This window comes from Stegostoma tigrinum, chromosome 20, assembly GCF_030684315.1.
Source record: "Stegostoma tigrinum isolate sSteTig4 chromosome 20, sSteTig4.hap1, whole genome shotgun sequence".
Lineage (NCBI taxonomy): Eukaryota > Metazoa > Chordata > Chondrichthyes > Orectolobiformes > Stegostomatidae > Stegostoma > Stegostoma tigrinum.
This window is the reverse complement of record NC_081373.1, coordinates 38,682,699-38,702,831: the sequence shown is the minus strand read 5'-3', so window position 1 is coordinate 38,702,831 and position 20,133 is coordinate 38,682,699. Positions and strand designations below refer to the sequence as shown.

The window sequence follows — 20,133 nt, the reverse complement described above, 5'->3', positions numbered from 1 at the left end:
AGTGTCAAATGTCTCATGATGAGATGGTAAATTGTGATCCAATCTGCTTTCTCAATGAATGTGTAAACAACTCCATGGCAATAATTGAAGAACAGCAGGAGGCTCTCCTAACCTTTTGAATAACGTTTCTGAACCAACAGTTACAAAAATAAATTAAATGTCATTTATTTTACTGATGACATTAGGACCATAGTATGTAACAATTGGTCACTTTATTTGCTGTATTTGGACAGTGACTGCATTGACAAGTAATTCATTGATGGTATTCTAGGATGTCCTGAGGATATGAAAGGCACTACATAAATAGAAATGATTTATTTTCTTTGCAGAGACAGGACTAAAGATGGTTATAAAATGAAAAGAGAACAAGTTTTTATTCTTGCAAAAATTTTTTGGAGGAGATTCTTGAAGGTTTTGTAACAAAGTGGCATTTTCATCTTACACATTTCATCTGTAAAATCACTGTGCAATTCTACACATGATATAGTCATATGCTGCAAATAAACTTTAATAGGAAACAACATATTAGCAAGTCACACTTGAAACATGGCTAGTTAGGTAAAAACAGAACTTACCATGTCAGAACAAGCTACTGAGAAAGAACTGTGCTATCTAAAATCAAGCTAAGAAATTTTGCTTAAATCCCAACAAAAGACTGAGATAGAAGGATGAGGTTCGATAACACCATCCCTCCTCTTCCTGAAAATGGTTGCAGTGCATGCAAAGCACAATTAACTTGCTCTGGTCAATGTAATACCGTCAGGGCATCAGGTTCCTGGACCTGCACATTTCTATGATTTCTATGCGCAGGTCTCCCAATACATTGCACCAGCTAAACAAATCAGGAGACCCAATATTCCTGAAGCTGAGCACTATTTAAGGATGGACTGAATCTCTTGAAGGGGAGGTGCATTGTGACTTTGAGCATTGTGAGGTCACTTTGAATGTCAGACTGGAGAAGATAAATTGCTAACCATGGGAGACTATAGGCCCTGGTGTTTTCAGGTGCTGCACTAGAGATGCTGGTGGCAGAGTAGAAAGGAGAGAAGAGCATCAGTTACTCTGAGGGGGTATTGCAGGGCACACACCTGCATGCAAGTGACAAGAGAAACAATGGAGGTCAATAGTACATAGAGCAGTACAGCACAGGAACAGGCCCTTCTGCCCACCAAGTCTGCGCCGAACATGATGCCATTTTAAACTAATCTCATCTGCTTGCACATGGTTCATTTCTGTCTATTCACTGCCTGTTCATGAATCTGTCTAAATTCCTCTTAAACATTCCGATCAGATGTTAGACTCCAGATCCTGAATTTTATCCAGGAAGGAACAAAATACATAAAAATTTAGAGTCACATTCAGTCATTGCAGGTTCTGAGGAAGGATCCATCGACCCAAAACATTAACTCTGATTCATCTCCACAGATGCGAACAGACCTGCTAAGCTTTATCTAGCAATTTCTATTTCTGTGCAGGTAAAGTTGGATCAGTGCCTGCAATTATTGGAAGATTACAGTTAGGAGATCCACAGGAAACTACATTTCAAGTATTGAGCCCAACAGACATTCAAGTATGAGAACATCTGTGGTAACGGCTTTCTGCTGACAACTCACTTCTCTCTACTCATTTTCCACATTATGCTCAGTGCCAAGAGGTAATCCTAGCAGATCATCCATGTCGGGAAGCAATTTGTTTGTTCACTCAGGCTCTAAGTTACCAAAATGTTGCTTCAGTACCAGGCAGACTACAGCCTGTAGGCCTCTGAAGCATTTAACCAGAATGAAAAATCAATCAAAATATGTGAAATTGCATCAAAGGAAACACAATCCTACAACTAACCTGCAACTTTGGCATGATCTCTTGCATAAGAGAGGTGGTGGGAGCTCCATTGAGACATTTGATGATGTATTCAGCTTTGTGAGGTTATACGAAGGTAAAGTTCCAGAGCTGTGCTCCACTGACTGAAGCTGCAATAGATTACATCTTTTGCTTGTTGCTGGCAGTCACTATGTGTGAGTAAACTAACCCCTCACAAATAAGGTCAACATATAAACAAGAGTGCAAATTTTGAAATGAAATACTGAGTATCTCTCATATTCCTTTAAAGTCAGGGATGCAAGGAAGCCTCATGCACATGATGGGAAAGTAAACAAACTATTCAGCTTGGCCAGATAGAGAAAATGTTTCTAAAGTTCAGATGTCTGAAGCAAGGTTACAGATTAGAGAAACCTTTTCTCCACAGTTTGGTTGAATGGTGATTTGGGGCTGGGAGTATGTTAAAAAGGTTTTAAATTGCTCTCAGTTCAAAAGAAAAACTGAAGATTGTAGAGCTATCTACAACTCCTTGATGTGTGGGAGACACTGGAGAGAGAAATCAGTGTTCCTGACACTGGGTATCAATTTCCAGCCTTGGAAGATAGCACAAAAATCAGACATGGGACAGAATTTTCCATGCCTGCCTGAAGCTTCTGAAGGCTGAAGAGACAGTAATTGAAGTTCCTGACAGAAGGCTACAGGTTTGCCATTAAGCCTTTCAGATGGGTTAACTTACACAATCTTCATGGTTGAAACCTCTTTTCTGTTCATCAGCATGACACAAACACTCATTAACACCTTAGCCCACTGCAATTATGCTCAGGTGCAATCTTGTTGGCCAAGAATGGAAAATGCCTGGGCTCACAAACCTGATTATATATATCTGAGGCATGTACCTGGCAGAGTAAGCTGTTTCTTCCAAGCTCCAGCAAGTGCAAATCTCTTCAGTGACTTGATCCCTTTAAAGCCAGTTTCTCTGCACAATGGTGATCAGAGATAATGGGAACTGCAGGTGCTGATTAAGGGTCTGGGCCCGAAACGACAGCTTTTGTGTTCCTAAGATGCTGCTTGGCCTGCTGTGTTCATCCAGCCCCATACTTTGTTATCTTTGCACAATGGGCTTTCTTTGTCGGGGATGAAGCTTCCCTTAGTCAGTCAGCTCATGAGAAGCCTTAGTCTTCCATGGTTTTGCTCATTGTTGTTCAAAGTTTAAAGTGTAAGTGATGAAGGATAACTGGGCCCACGAACCTGCCTGAGTGAGGCAGCCACACCTAGCCAAGCAGCCAATCTGACCAGAGCAGGCAAGTGGGACTCAACTGAAAAGAGGTCCGAGATGAAAAGTGGGTTCTACCGAAAAGGGGGCAGGCAGAAAAAGGTTTACAGAAAGGTGGGCAGGGTAGAAAGGAATAGAGGGGAATCAAACTTAAAGGACATTGTCATCAGGGGCACTGGAAGGTTCCTGAGGAATGGATGGACAAAACAGGGTTACAGAGGGCTGAATCACTGACATGTAAGGTGTGTTAGGGATGGAGAATGATCAGGTGAACGGAGTAAGGGACAGTGAAAAGGTCAGGCAAAGCATGGGGTTCTGGATGGGTGTAGAATCAGGGGAAGTGAAGAAACTTTGAGGGGAAATGCCACAAGGGCTATTGGTCACGTGGGAGATTGAAGAAGGAAATAAGGGATGCCAATGGAAAGGAAAAAGACATCAACATCTAATAACACCAACATCCTATTTACTAACTTCTACAAGAAGGAAAACTAAGAATCAGCATCAGCAGAGAGGGTTTTGTGGCACAGTGATTGTATCCTTACTTACAGACCCGAATGCCTGGGTTTAAGGCCCATCTCAAGAGGTGCCAGCCACAGAAGAGTGTCAAAGCACGTTCAAATAGGCTGTCTTTCAAAAACAAATCAGCAACAGCGTTGATGGTGCAGGGAAGGGCTATTTCAGAATTAACTTTTATTTCCATATGCTTCTGAACACCAAGGACACAGGGATGAAATTGTGGTGCAGACTGTAGGACTGTATCACAGGGGATAATGGAAGCTATCATGAGTCAGACTGAGTTGATTGTTTTCCATGGATGTGGCAATGTGAAGACCAAGGCCGCAAAGATCCTGCATGTGCCAGCATCAGGAAGAAGAAAACTACTTATATGTCATAGTGGATCCACCAGTGGGCAGGATTTTGCCGAGCACCTAAGTAGCCTCGTAAGGGCCCAAAGCACAATTTGACCATATCAAGATCTGAAGTGGAAAACAAATATTTCATTCCAGTTTTTTCATCACATATCAGCACTTCCAGACCAGACATTCAACCGAGATAACCCAGTAGCTGCGTTAGCTTTTCTATGGATAAGGAGGAGGAGGACAAGGGACGAATAACACCAACAGAACCAGAGACACAAAGCTTAGTGGGGGCTGCAGCTGTGGATGGGTAAATAACACATGAAGTAGAGAACTAGGGTCTTCAGCAGCATTGAACAGACTACCCAGAGAGGGTTTATCAAAGGCATCAAACCTAACTGTATATGAGTGAAAAAACACATCCAGTGGCTTCTTTCATGACTAGAGAAGCTGTTGGTTACATCTGCCACCTCCTACAGGCAGACCTGCAGCAATGCTATCCCTATGGCATAGGAGATTACAGCAGCACTGAATTTCCTTGCCACAGGCTCTTTCATTGGTCTCATCTACCAATCAGCAGCTCATAAGCATGTTTGTGAGTTCACTGATGCCCTTTGCAGGAAATAATACTGTTTGTCCACTTCACTGTGGGCTCAGAGAGCCAAGGTGTCCCCAGCATTATTGGGGTCCCTCAGAAAGCCTAAGGGTTAAACAATTTCATTCCCTCAATATCCAGCTGATTTATGACCACAGGCAGCAAGTCCTGCAGGTGTGTGCCCCGCTCTCCAGGAAGCTGTCACAACGCATGTTTTGTACGACTCCCAGTTTCCCTGAGTGTTTGTACCCTTTGCATGATCTCCAGGGCTGGCTCATGGGTGACAATGAGTACATCCAGTTCTCCGTCAGTCCTCCTCGTGTCAGAAACCTTGGCTGTTTCTTCCTCCTTGAGCTGCAAGCCAATGGTAGTCTGTGCTCACCAGAGCATGACCCCAAGCCTACTCTGGATACATTGTCAGCCAAGGTGAATGTGTCTGCATTGGTGGAGGGTGGGAGGATGGTCTTGATGTTGTTTCCTCTGAGGTTCATGACTGTTACCCATCAGAGGTGTGCTGTGAGGTACTTGCAGTGATGGGCCTGGTGGCTAGGATTCGTCTTCTACTTTTGGCCCAGGCTTGGAAGTGGGGTCCAGAAGTTGTACTTGAAAGCAAAGACTTGCTTGCAAATATGATCTTTCACCCTCACACAAGGTTTCATTAAGACAGCTGGGGAGGAACAGATTGAAGGCTTTCTCATTAAATACAATCACCTCTTCAGCTCACACTCACTTGCCAGCTCAGTGGCCTGCTCCTTGAAGATGGTCAGGAGCCTTGTATCGAACAGTTTGCCTCCTGCCATCTACCTATGTGTGCTCACACTTTTTATTATGCATGTTCTTGTCTTTGAGGAGAGTAGCATTAAGAGACATTAGCATGGCTACTTCAGTGTTTTGCCTGCAGTGACACATATCGACAGAGGTGCCAATCACGAGAGCTGTGATTGTTTGTGGACATCACTGGTTAAAACAAAAGTGTGGTGTCGGTGAAGTTAGGAATTAAAAGGTCTGGAAAATGATTCAATGTCATTCAAGAGCTAGAGCGTACGCAAGTTGATAAAGCATTATATGGTCTGACATACCAGTGGGGTGTTCATCTCAAAGCCCTATTTTGTGGCTGTGTCCTTGTCCCATGCAAGCCTTTTGTGGAAAGTTATCAGCTGTGTATATTCTCCGGGTTGGCATGAAAGGACAGTGAGTTAGTGAGGTGCGAGCTGTTGAGTGTTGTAGCTCCTTTTTTGGTTTAAACATGAACACGAGCAGATGTATGAGAAGTAATTGCCTTCTGGTGCAAATAATGCTGCATTGGTAGCAGAAATGAAGTGACAGACATTGACTGCACATGAGGCACCTGATGAAGATACTTGGCGATTCATCTTGTGTGTGACGATCTTGCACAGTGGCAAGCTTAGAATGCTAACTCATGCTCATAGAATTGTGAAGCATTGAGCAGGCAGTGGTATATACGCCAAGTGGAGTGCCAAACAAATCATTCATTTGCTTGAGACAAGGAAGCCAAGTTCTCTTAAATCACCCATGGGTGTTGATCTCCGCAGCCACTTCTATTCACAATCAGTTAGGATAGCCTCATTGCCATCTCAAGAGAAAAACATTTCCTTTCTCTCTCTCTCGGGGAGTATCCTGGAAAAACTCTACTGAGGTGTTACAGAATCGTGCCCGCTTTTGGCTCGGTCTTTGACATCCGACAGCAGTGTACAGATAAAAGATGCTACTGGATTGCAGAAAATGAAGTGCTGCCCTGGTATCTTTTAAGCATGGAATTTGAAGCCTGGAAGGTACTGGCAATTGTGACAGGCAGAGCTTTATGTCTGCCTACCCACTGGGACATGAATAAGCTAAGAAAAATATAACTGCAAGAAAACCTGTCCCACCCCTACATAAAAGTACCTCCTAATTTTAGGCCTGCTTTCACACTGAGTCACACAATAAAAACAAAATTATATCCATGGACTCAACAGATTGGATGTGATGGACTGGATAGATTTTTCTCATATTCTTAACATTTTAACAAATTCAGATTTATTGCTTGCATTCCAGCTTAAAAGAATGAATTCTTGAAACTTGACGGTGCAATCAATTTACCAAACCAGCAATCCTACTGATAAAATAACCAGTTGTTGTACAATGAAAGTTCCTTAGCTACTGCTGTGCAAAATAGCAAAGTACCAAACGAAAGCTTGCCTGACTTACAAAATTCTGCAGGAGCAGTATTGGTATTTGGGAATTATGTTGTGCAATTCAGAATACATTTAAAATGATTTTATTAGTTTGACTATGTATCTATTTGTTTGGTACACAAGTACTTCAGAGATACACCAAAATAATATTTGGACAAAGACCATCAGCTATGTTATAGTGGGCAATATACAACAAAAGTCTGAAGATATTAGATCACATGACAGAATCAGCATCATCACCATGTTATTTTCAACTTGGTCAAAACCTGAAATATATTGTAATTTACTGCAAACTTTTAGAGTTATGGCTACTGAAATACATTCAAGGAAATGTCTGTGGGATCCGACAACATAACAAGGTAAATATTGAGTTTTAATAATGCACAGCATTTCCTATACAATAAGCAGTCAAAGGTCAAGTCATAATCCGAACGTAAACAAAATCCCTTTCTTCCCATTTTCTGATGGAGGCAGTGGCCCTGTGAATAATCACTGATCCAACAAATCATTTTCAAAGAATACCAACAAACACAGTTCCATCTTTCACATCGGCAAATTGAGATATGCTAACAGAAGTCTAAATGCTTTAAATATTGCGATTTATTTGAAAGATACTGTTCCAAAATATTAAACTTTGAACTGAATGCTTGTAGAAAAATTGTGATAGTGTAAATTTTGTACCTTGGTGGAAATGATATCTCTTGTTCACTCAACTTGTCTTTGAATACCGACAACTCTCTGTCAAATTCTAAAAGCTGAAAAGAAATTAATTAACAGACGGTTATTCTTACAGCATCTTGTACTTAAAGCATTCATTACTCCACTGAACAGAATCATTTAAATGTCTTTACCCAGCACCAGATTTCTCCTCTACCTTGTCTTCCAGAAATTCTTGGTGTCTTGATGGTGCATGGTTGCATTTATCACTCACTAAGTGTTGACCATTTTTGGAATAGGGAGGACATCTCAACAAAGCTCAATCCTGTCTCCACGTGATATCCATGTACAGAATATAGTTATCAGAAGAACCACGGTTAATTTCCTCTGTGTCAACTGACAGTTGCAGAGGACAACAGAGTTTTGTCTTGTCTGTTGTATTGTTGGACGAAACCATCCAGCAGTTCAAATAAGGATCAAACCGTGGATCATGTGATCTCAGACCGTGCAACTCACTGAACAAATTGTTGAGCCAGTAGAACGTACTAGTCAATATTTTACTGGGAATTCGACTTATTTTACCTCTTTATAATAATATATACTAACATCCATGCTTTCACAACAAATGTTGTGACTTTTTTCCTTTCCAAATTTGTATTTATATTTACTTCTACCTTTTGCTCATTATTTTAACACTTCCATTTTGTAATACTGAATGGCCTCATGTCTGAAAATTCTACACACAATATTTTATAGGATAAGGCCCTTTTCCCATTGGTTAGTTCTTCACCAGTGCCAATGCAAAATGAGCACTGATTCAAAGTAGACAACAAAACCTAAATCAGGTGATTGACTGGTAAAATCCTCAAATACTGCGAAGCGCAAACAACACTTGCTAACAGCTATTGCACAGGAGCAGTCAAAATTTCCTGCGACTTTAAATGATAAATTCAAATCAGTGCTTGAATCAGGCATGTAATTCAATTTAAAACAAAGCGACTGGGGGAGGGGTAGTTCTCATTACAAGCCTTATGGGAGTTAGATAGTAACATTCAGTTTGGTTTATGATGACCTGAACTGAATACAATCTCAAGTCTGAAATTATAAACAGGGTTAATGATATTCATTTTCTACACATAATATGGCTTTTGTGCATTATTCTCCCATTTAAAGAGTACAAATGTATTTTCTTAACTTTTACTGAAACCCAAGGTTAGATCACAGAGCTATTAGCTGGTTTTGAACAAACAGCCATTCAAATTGTTACAAACAGCATTATCTTTGCATCAATATTTGTTCTTATCCTGGATTCTAAGTGAATAAGTGACTGACTGCTCATAATAATCCGTTCTGCTACTGACCATCACTCTTTGTAAGTGCCATTTCCTATTCCGACAAGTATGTCATCAAAATAACACCTTTTATGACTACAGCGTGTTTACGCTACTGCCCATTAATCATCTCTCTTCTCACAGCTGTGCTGATACCTTTGTATGGGTGGCAGAGGTTCTGATCTAAATTAGATTATGTCCCTCTATCCCATGCCACCTCATAAATCATTCCTGAAATGCAAAATTAGCAGCTACTTGTATGCATTAATTATCTGTACGAAAGCAGTCACCTGAGCCACCTGCAAGGATGACCAGTTCTTCCACTTTTCCATTTAGAGTCAGGAACCAAAGTCCTTCCAATTTGTAACATGGCCACACTGTTCAAAAATTTTCATTGCTTTATGAAATATGAACCCATCCCCTCCATTGAACAAATGTCTTCAATATGTATAACTTCGAATGAAAAGGTGACCAAGTGCACACTTGTTTTGAACATATTTGAATTCAGACAGTCTCTGGCCTCGATGTTATTGTCAGTGAGATTGAAGCTTCGGTAGGTATAAACTCAGTTAAGTAGGTTTAAACTTACTCAGACTGAGCACACTGACCTAAAGCCACGCCCCTCCCACCAGACAAAATCAAATTTGTTTGAATTTAAAACCAGTTGAGATTTCAACTGGAAAGCAATACTTGATGGCCTAAGAAGTGCCATTTTATGATTTTTATGATGAGCTGGGGAATTCTGCCTGATATTCAACCCAACAGAGATGGATGGTAGGAATGCCAATTGCTAAGTCCAAAGAAGAATTGCAGTGGAATCATTATGAGCCAGGAGTAGCACGAAAGTTCTTCCTAGGCTCTTCAGGAAGTCTTCAGTCATCCTCAAGCCATCTTCCCAACGCCTACCAAAACATTTGCCTAGTAACAATTATATACCATAGGGGACTATTTCATGTCTTAAGGCTCTGACCCAATTACCTATGTTCTCAGCTGTTGACATTGTCATGATCAGGAGACAAGATAGTCTGATATTATTACAAGAAAGTCCAAGAGTTAAACCCAATCCCAGAGTTGACCTACCCACAGGGGTTTCCGTCCTCACCACACCCTGCCTGGCTCAAAAGCAATCCCAGTTAAAATCAAAGTCTAAATGTTTGAATAGCTATATTAATTTTTTTTCCTTTATTCATTCACAGGATGAGGGTGACACTGACTAGGCAGCATTTACTGCCCATCCTTAATTACTCAGAGGGCAGTTAAGAGTCAACCATATTGGTGTGGGTCTGAAGTCACATGTAGGCCAGGCCAGGTAAAAATAGCAATTTCTTTCCCGAAAGGATGTAAGTGAACCAGATGGGTTTTTTCCTGACAATCAACAATGGATTCACAATCATCATTAGGTACTTAATTCCAGATATTTACTGAACTCAAACTCCGCCATCTGCCATGATGGGATTTGAACTCAGGTCCACAGAACATTATTTGGGTTTCTGGATTGACAGTCCAGCGATAATACCATCAGGGAATCACTTCCCCAATGAAAGTGATGACAATTGTACTGATATTCAAGTGGATGCCACCTGATTTGAACATCATCCAATGATTCATTGTTAGATGAGCAGAAATTTTCTCCAATTAAATATTGGGAAGGCCAAAGCTGTTGTCTTTAGTTCTTGCCCCAAACATCAATCCCCGTCCACTGATTACATCTCCTTCTAACATTTGAGGCATGCAGACTGCTTGCAAACTCAGCATGAAAAATTTTTTTCACGCTGAACTGAGTTTTCCTCACTAAGACTACTTGCTCCCACTCTGTAATAAAGCTTTCTTCACCTTTGCGTCAGTCAGTATGCAGCTGAAGCCAAGTCTTCAGTGTTACCAGACTTGATTCATCCATGCTCCCTTGGCTTGCCTCCCATTCATCTCCCTAAAACGCAAGTTAATCTAAAACTCTGCTACCCATAGTCTAACATGCATTGAGTCTTGTTCTTTTATTATGCCTGTGACTTAGATTGGCTTCTTGTCGAGTAAAATCTCGAATTCATATCCTTGTGTTCAAATCCCTCAGTTATCTGCTCCATCCCATCTCATGCTCTCCAGACCTACAACCCTCTGAAGACTGAGAGTTCCCCTGTGGACTGAGTTCCCCCATTTCTGGACTCTTCCACATCACTTAATTCGATCAGCTACATAAATGTGTGTTGTTAATTTGAATCAGCAGTGATTGATTTTAAATTTTTAATCATTAATAGCAACTAAAGTAGGAATGGAGTAACATATATATGGATTTATTTACATCATAGGTATAATTTCACATTTACCTTTACCATTATGTTGTATTCAGATCATTGAAACCAGCACTACGATGTTTTTAAAGTCTAGCCATATACCACATTTATCATCTTTTTTCATTTACACGTAAAATAAAGGAGATAGTAAAACAAAAAGGTTTTGTTTGACTGAGGAAGAGGCCATCTTCAGTACTGAGAATCAACATAAATCTATTACAGGCTTACTATCAGCAACCTTGTAAACATATCAAATATCCATGTTGACCACTGACTAGGTCTGAAACCAAAATATGGGTTGGATTTAAGAGTTTTTGATGGGCTGAGAGTGTTAGAGTGCAAAGGGAATGGTGTGTTTGCTTCCATCATCTCATTAAATCAAGTGTTGGACTGCGATTCAGTGGCTGTCTGGCAGGAAGACAGCTAGTTAGCAGTGTGAAGGGTCCTCTGCACCCAATCAGGAGTCTGTACTGGGATCATGTCATGTGGCATAAAAGTCATCCTGTGAACAGGAACTGACTGATAGTATCAAAGGTCTTCTGCTCTCTGAAACTCTATTTCTTATGGTAGGCTGAAAAATATTAGTAAATAAAGGCAAATCATACAGATGCTTCCACTTCTGCCAATATAACTGGTTGCCACTTACAGCCCTGATACTGATCATAGAGTCTCTACAGTGTGGATACAGGCCCTTTGGTCCAACAAGTCCACACTGTCTCTCATTGCATCCCACCCAGGCCCATCCCCCTATAACCCACCTACACATCCCTGAACACTATGGGCAATTAAGAATGGCCAACCCACCTAGCCTGCACATCTTTGGAGAGCGTGAAGAAACCAGAGCAAACCCATGCTGACATGGGGAGAATATGCAAACTCCACACAGTCACCCGAGGCTGGAATTGAACTCTTGCCCCTGGTCCTGTGGGGCAACAGTGCTAACCACTAAGCCACCATGCCACCCCATATGACAGCATTTTTCTTTCACTGTCTTGTTGCTTCATTATATCTGCTATAAAACATTCTCATATGTTTTCCCCTGTTCACACCAGTGAAATGAAAAATGGGTTCATATGATTCTTTCACAAACTCATCAATTCATAATTTCAAAATGGCACCTGGGCTCCGAATTTCAATGCCAAAATGATCTCTCTGATTTCTGAGGCTGAAACGTGATATTGTTCACCTAATATCTCAGGCTGGTAGGGACTGGCCTGCCTAATTTGTAGCTATAAAGCACTGCTAAACACTGTGTTCTAAGCTTAAAAAAAATAAAAAGCTCTGTATTTGCAAAGAATCATAGTATTAATGCAAAGTATAGAAATGTTCAATGTGGCTGGTTGACAGGATTTCACAAACTTTCCCACCACTCTTGAATTGCTAATTCTACTTTGTGACACTCTGGATAACCAGTCAGCAGAACAACAGCTATTACTCTTCAGGGCCTACAGCCCAAGCCCACAGTGGATCAGATCAAGAGGTGATGCTACTTACATTTGTCAAACCCATCAGTGCCATTCACGAGAAGGTCTGCAGATGCAAATATTAACTGATGCATGGAAGGAGGAAAAGATGTGACTTGCACTTTGGAAATAGTTGGAGAGAACTATATGTTAACAAAAGTTTCTCATCAATTGAAAAATCTCAACTCTTTTTAATTTGCTTCAAATCTAAGCGCTAATTATACCAGTTCTGGATGCAGATTGTAAAAAATCTCTGATCTTTTAAGTCTTTGTTTCTGATAATAGCTTGTTGGGTTCCTGTGATTAAACACAGCTCATTGTAGCCATTTCATATTCTCCTTTGATTCAGATTAAAGGAGGGCCGAGCCTCAACATTTCTACTGTAATTTCTGCATATGTAAGCAGGCAGCAGATTTGAGATGATTTTACATTACAAACTCTGCATTCCCCAGGTACAGGTCTGGTGCAGTTGACAATAAGGATAACGTCATCTTTCAGAAATCATTAAGACCAGGCAGCCTAAATTCAGTTGTCCACATAAACTGGTACAGGGTTCACAATGTGGGATTAACCTTTGTGTACCACTGCTGTGGTAGGCAACAAGGCAGGTTTGTGCTGCCTTCTAACTGACATGACTGCAGCATAATGTCAAAGCTATATGGGTGGCTGAGTTATTGGGCCTCAAAATCATGAGAGGCCAGCTCCTGGTAAAAGTAGCCTGTACTACTTGAATACAGATTGGGCTTCTTAAAGAGAAGGTGGCTATTGAGTGTTGTTTTGCAACGTGTTCTGATATGGAAAATAATATTATAATATTCGAAAGGTATGGTAGAGGGTGGCCTTCAACATTTTATGACACTGCACTGGAGGAGTTGGTGGAAGAGGTAGGAGGAACATAGAACATAGAACATTACAGCACAGTACAGGCCCTTCAGCCCTCGATGTTGTGCTGACCTGACATACTGATCTGAAGCCCATCTAACCTACACTATTCCACGTACGTCCATATGCTTATCCAATGACGACTTAAATGTACCTAAAGTTGGCGAATCTACAACTGTTGCAGGCAGAGCATTCCATTCCCTTACTACTCTCTGAGTAAAGAAACTACCTCTGACATCTGTCCTATATCTTTCACCCCTCAATTTAAAGCTATGCCCCCTCGTGCTCAGCGTCACCATCCTAGGAAAAAGGCTCTCCCTATCCACCCTACCTAACCCTCTGATTATTTTATATGTTTGAATTAAGTCAAACATATGTAAGCAGGCAGCAGATCTCAACCTTCTCAACCTTCTTCTCAACCTTCTTCTCTCTAACGAGATGTGTTCAATTCAAAAGGGGCCTGGCTGAAGTGTTGCAAAGATGTTCACAATCTGATGTGGAATGGTCAGGGTCAGTAAACATATCTTGAAATGTCATCCTCTTCCATTCACAAGACTAGCCCGTTACACTGTTCAAGTCACTTGCATCCCATGACTTGCTGGCCCAACAATCTCTGACAATTATGAGTAATACACCACATTTATAGCTTGATCATACTCTTCCTCTCTTAGCACTGATCATAGCTAACTCTCATAGCCAGACTCACTTTTACATCCCATTTATTCCACAATCTCTTCTGGTTTATAATCTGCAGATGGTCTAAACATGGACCTTGTACTTCCCCAGGTCCTCTCCTCACAACCTTACCCTTTCTCTTTTCAACTTCCAAAAGAAATGCAATCTGGTTTCAAAATGGTTGGAAAATAACTGGATCAATTAACCAACAACTAACTTCTAACTAGTTGATGTTCCTTTTAAACAAAGCTATGATGCAGGATGAGAGATGGGGGTTGGTGTACCTACTGCTCAATGTGTGTTCAGCCGTACACAATTCAAAGACAAGTAACTGGAATGTTGATCTTCATTGCTATCGTCAAGAGTGGCAACAGATATTGATCAAGATAAGCACCCTGTATGCTTCCATCTGGTGTTTACTCTGTGTGTGCTAATACCCTACCAACATTGCATCAACCACAACTCGTATAATAAGTATGGATGGATGCACAGATACCATTCTGGATTTCTAAGGTCACTCATAGCTCCCAATAAAATGGATACCATGTGTGCAAACTTTGCCCACAGATCTTTCTAAATGCCTGCAGTTTCACATTTGGTTTAAACCTGACTGAACAAAATCTGCACTTCAGGAGCCCATCCATGCTACAGTGGAACATGTGCAGTATGATAGTTCCTTAAAATAACCAGCGCAACTTGGTTTTAGAAGGCTATCTAGGTCTTGAAGAGCAATAGATTTTCTTCCATTGATTGTGGTTATCTGAAGTGTAGCTAAGATGGAAGAGCTCTTCAAAGCATTGGAAAAGAATGTAAAACTCCAACAGCCTAAATTTGGATATAATAACACAAAAGGATAAAAGGTGCTTCTATTAGAAGGAGTTCCCTGAGCTCAAGATTTAAAAGATCAACATAAAAGACATTCTAGTTTTATTATATGGGTAAGAGTTTTATTCCTTTCAATGTGCCAATACTATACTGTTGTAGAGTATTCTGCATTAAAATGTAGCCCATCCTAAAACATACAATAATTTCCTTGGGTTCAAAAGATTTATTTATAATGCTGGTAGAATATAACAAAATTAAATATTTACTTTTGACAACTTACTTGTTGTCAAAAACTCCAATAAACAGCTCTTTAGAGAGGTAGCACAGCAAAATGCAATACTTTAAAGGGTTAATATAATTTTGAATAAGGCTTCATGGATTGCCATTCTTAGATCTTGTTGTCCTCCAAAAGCATTATGATGCCAGAAGTAAATGCTTAAAAAGCAATATCAAATTCAAATAATTGCAAAGCACATCTTGAAATGCAAAATATTTGTGAGAGGACTTTTTTTTGCATTGTGCACTTAATAAAGAACATAACAAAGATTGCAAGGATAAGATTGTGCTTTAGTAGGCTATGTATGGGAGAGGCTAAGGGGACAGTGACAAAGCAGTTTACTGACAAGAAAGTTTGTCAGTGATTGTTCAATTTAAATAGATTCCAGTGTTACTGAAGAGACATCACACAGATAAAGCCCAAAAATCAATGACACTTCAGCATGCAGCAAGTCAGAGACTAAATAAGCAGGCACCAAGAACAACTCTATCCTGCATCAGGGCTGTGAAATTCCCAATTCTACATCTGTATGGCAAAGGAAAATTTAATCTTCCCAAATACTCATCAGTGCATTCCATCCTCTGACCTGACAGCTACACTTATAATTAATTATACAATTTAGATGGGAATATCGACTAAACAAACCTATAAATCATAGAAAAAGTCAATAGGCATGGACACATTCAATCATGTCCAAACCAATGATTACTGCTTTCAAAATACAATAATTATTTTCAAGAGCTGACTTGAATTAAATTTCTGTCAACCTGGTACAAGACCAGCGGTTGATGAAGGATGCAATAGATTTTTTTGGGGGGAATTTGGTATAGGAACATTTATCCTGAAGAAGGGCAGTTTGTTTTTAGCGAACACACCACTCTGTGTATAACCAGACCATGAAGATTAGATTATCTCAAATGGCTCATTAAATCATTTATCTTTCCCATGAAGTTGATCCAGAGAAGCTGCTCACCTTCTGGCATTCCAATGAAATCAGACATTGAATGTGAAGAAATGAAGTGGTACATTTACAGTTGGATAAACAACAGCAGCAGCAAGTGGAAGGCACAGTTTTATTGCTAGCCTCCTGAAAATGCCTATCATTAAAGATCTGATCTCATTCAACTAAAGATGCTCAAGTATTTCCTGTAATTTTACACTTATCAGAGAATGGACTTAGCAGAAATGCCAGTACTGCAACAGTAGAATGACAAGGAATAGGAGATGTTTCGCATGGGTTCTGTCTGCCTCTGCTAACCTATCCCTCACAACTTCAAATTCAAAAATACTCTGCTATGTTAAATTTTGGACTATAGCTCATAGAATCCCTACAGTGTGGAAACAGGCCCTTTGGCCCAACAAGTCCACACTGACCCTCATAGCATCCCACCCAGACCCATCCTCCTATAATCTACCCATCCCTGAACACTATGGGCAATTTAAAATGGCCAATCTACACAGCCTGCACATCTTTGGACTGTGGGAGGAAACTGGAGTACCTGGAGGAACCCACAGACATAGGGAGAATGAGCAAACTCCCCTCAGACAGTCACCTGAGGCTGGAATCAAACCCGTGTCTCTGGCATTGTGAGGCAGTAGTGCTGAGCCACCATGCCACTTTATAGTTGTCCTTCTATCCACGACTGCCAATGCCAGTGAGAATGTAACTAAGCATGAACTAGACCATTCATCCCTTGGATCACATTCTACCACTTAGACATTGGAAACGTGTTTGAACAGAGTCCAGTCAATCAGAATTCTCTCTCAGGCATACCTTGTTACGGTCATGCTTATAATGTAACCGTTTAAATATTTCTCACACTGCTTCAAAGCTATCTGTAATAACATTAACAGCTATCTTTAATACTGGGGCAAAATTCAATAGCACCTGAAAAATGACATGGGGTTACACAATTAATCTGTATCCATTCTTTCCAATGGAGGCAGTATGAGAACTTGGTGCTGCTTGTTTACCTGGTTGCTATATGTAGCCAGCATTATATGCTCTACTGAGCAGGTAAATGCCTAAGGAGGGGACCCAGAAAGCCTTACAGTGTCTCAGGCTACAATAACAAAATACTGTATACACTGAAAATCTGAAACAAAAGCAGAAAATACTGGAAATTCCCAGAAACTAAGGCAGCACTTGTGAGGAACAGAGATAACACTTCAAGTTGTGGCTTTTAATCAGAATATGTTCAAGTTAGCATGCCCTGATTAAAGGGAAGTGCATTTTGACTGGGATAACAAGGTATAGAGCTGGATGAACACAGCAGGCCAAGCAGCATCACAGGAACAGGAAAGCTGATGTTTCGGGCCTAGACCCTTCTTCAGAAATTTTGACTTGAGCAGATGAGAACATGAGCTTGGCTAAGGGAAAGCCACATGAATGCACAACATGGAAGGGAGTATGTTCCAAGCTTCTACAATGTAGCATTGGAGATCTTGAAACATGAGCTGATCAGAACAGAAAGATCCTCTCTTCAAATGGGTCCAAGAGACTATTCTGATATTGCAAAGGCAGTGAAAGCAGATAGCTATTGAATTTCATGCAGACAGTATTTCTACCATGATATGAACACAGTCGGGCAAGAAGTTTGATGATCTCACAAGAGTGGTCAAGGTCAGTGAATGCAAGTTCAAACCCCATATCCCACCAAATGCAACATTACTTCATGCAATACATTACCCACGTACATTCACATACCAACAATTTCCATCAACCATAATCCATACTTCACAATGACAGCTTCACCTTGCCATCGCGCACTTAACATTGCCACAAGCCTCACACCCACATCTCTCCATTTTCAAATGCTATCAGCTACTCAAACATGATGCATCACTCAATGACAGACTTCTTTCTCTCTCTCGGAAGACAAGCTGATGCAAACACACGGCCAGCTGCACCTAATCTTCAAAGGAGAGGCATGGCTGTTTCTCCTCAGTTTGCAGGTAAAGGTGCACTGGCCAGTGAAGGGGCTAAAATTCTTGAAGACTAACATATGCTTATATATTTACATGCTGAATACCATCCAAGGATGCATCTCTTGCTTTTCCTGATCTTCCCTCACCACAATGTTACCCTTGTGTCTTTCCCCTTTCAGGTATTCAATACCTATGATGTAAAGCTGGATTTTAAGCACTTTGTTGGGTGTGCTTTTAGCAGGAAGCTGCGACATATAAAATAGGTTGAGTAGTTAGCTGATCACCTTCATACCTAATCCTGATCAGACTCCCATGATTTACTATGTGGTTGGCTTACTATATTTAAATGAATAATTAAGCAAACTTGGGACCTGGATAATGTATTGGTCATATTAAAATATGGAGGTCAGGAGGTGGACAGACCGCCTTCCACACTTTATTTGAGAAAATGCAGGAAGCAAGTGAAGTGACTCCACAGTGGCTGGTATCCCATCACCAAGTCACCCTTTATTTACATATGGAGAGTCCTTGACACTGATCCAGCTCCCTCACAGCCAGCTCGCAGAGTGAACAGGATGTCTGGCACTCTTGTTTATATCTGTCAGCCAGAAGTCACTGACCGGATCAGATTAACAGACCCAAACAGGGAACTCATATTCTATGAGGTCCACTTGGTTAATGTCATTACAATCACTATGGGAAGAAAGGAAGGAAGGTTGGGGCACCTCTTCTGGAGGTTACCCTGTGTGCATCAAAGACATTCCCCTGACATATGCTCCCCCTGTCCCTACCAACCATGCAGACTTAAGCAACCAGTCTTACTGCCTATCCAAGTGAGTACCTAAATATGACCAGCAAACCTGAGGCATATCTCATTCAGTGCCTATTCACATAGCTTTATTACAGTGAGGCCAAAATATGAAATGGGCCAAGTATTGCCTCACAATAAAATGCTTGAGCTGCAAAATTGCACACCACCAGGAAATCATTGCAAGCTCAGCTTCTCGTGTTTTGTGTTTTCTCTGCTACCATCATGCAGTTAGTTGATGCAGTGTCTCAGAAACTGTCCAGCCATGTTACTGTAAATCAAGAGTCAAACTCTAAAACATCATCACAAGCAAGGACTTAATGATTAGCCTCAGTTCGTATAATGCCAAGCTTTATTCATAGTCAATAAACTAAGTGATACAGTTAGTTAGTCATCACATGATAAATCAATGTGATAATATTTGAGCATAGACTGGCTGCCATTCATCATAAGGAACAGCAGTTTTGTTATTTTGAGTGTAATTAAACTCACATGCTCATATATGCATGTTGTGAGAAATCACCACACAAATATATGACAATGGTAGATTTTTAACTTCTCTCTTCCCCTCCCACACTGTTAATTTATCACACTCTAATGCAGGAATGCCATTAGACTTACAATCAATTGATGGTTTAGACACACTTTCTTACTTAACATTATTCAAGAGCAAATATACAGTAAGTTACACTTGTAACAGTTCAAGGTACCATATTGACATACTATTTTTCCAATTCGTCAACTAGGAACTTTTAAAGAAGCACTACATCATTATTTAAAGGAATCAGCCGCACCCATTTTTCTCAATATTAAAATTACTCTATCTCTAAGCTTGGGAGAAATTCTACTGCTTTCACAACATTAATTTTCCATCCAAACTCCCATTCTTCATTTCTATATGAGATAACCAGCCTCAAAAGAGTCAATGGGGAACGTCATTGTTGAACGTAATCTCTACCCTTGTCCAATATCTAAATTAATGGAAGCAAAGGAAAAATATTATCGATGCTGGAAGTCTGAAATAAAAGTAGAAGTCTTTTCAGAATGACCTACTTTTATATGGCTTTCACAGCAACAGTTACAATCTCAAATTCTGGTCAAATGTTTGCCTCCCCGGCCCTGTGAGACTGAGGTAAACTGCGGAAATTATGTTCTAAATGAAAATCATCCAGGTACCTATAGATCAAAGTAAAGGAGGTGATGTATTTAGCTACTGCGGTAATGAAGGAGACCCTGTGCAGGATTTTGAACCAATGTATATAAA

General features: G+C 40.4%; 1 protein-coding gene across 3 annotated transcripts in view; it reads right to left on the bottom strand.

Moving 5' to 3' along the window:
• Positions 1-20,133, bottom strand: part of LOC125461849 (inositol polyphosphate-5-phosphatase A) — a 499,445-nt gene that overhangs the window by 52,712 nt on the left and 426,600 nt on the right. For all 3 annotated transcript variants that reach the window (XM_048551135.2, XM_048551134.2, XM_059653108.1), the window contains exon 12: positions 7,417-7,490. In XM_048551135.2, coding sequence (XP_048407092.2) covers positions 7,417-7,490 — 74 coding nt within the window. The remainder of the gene's footprint in view (positions 1-7,416; positions 7,491-20,133) is intronic.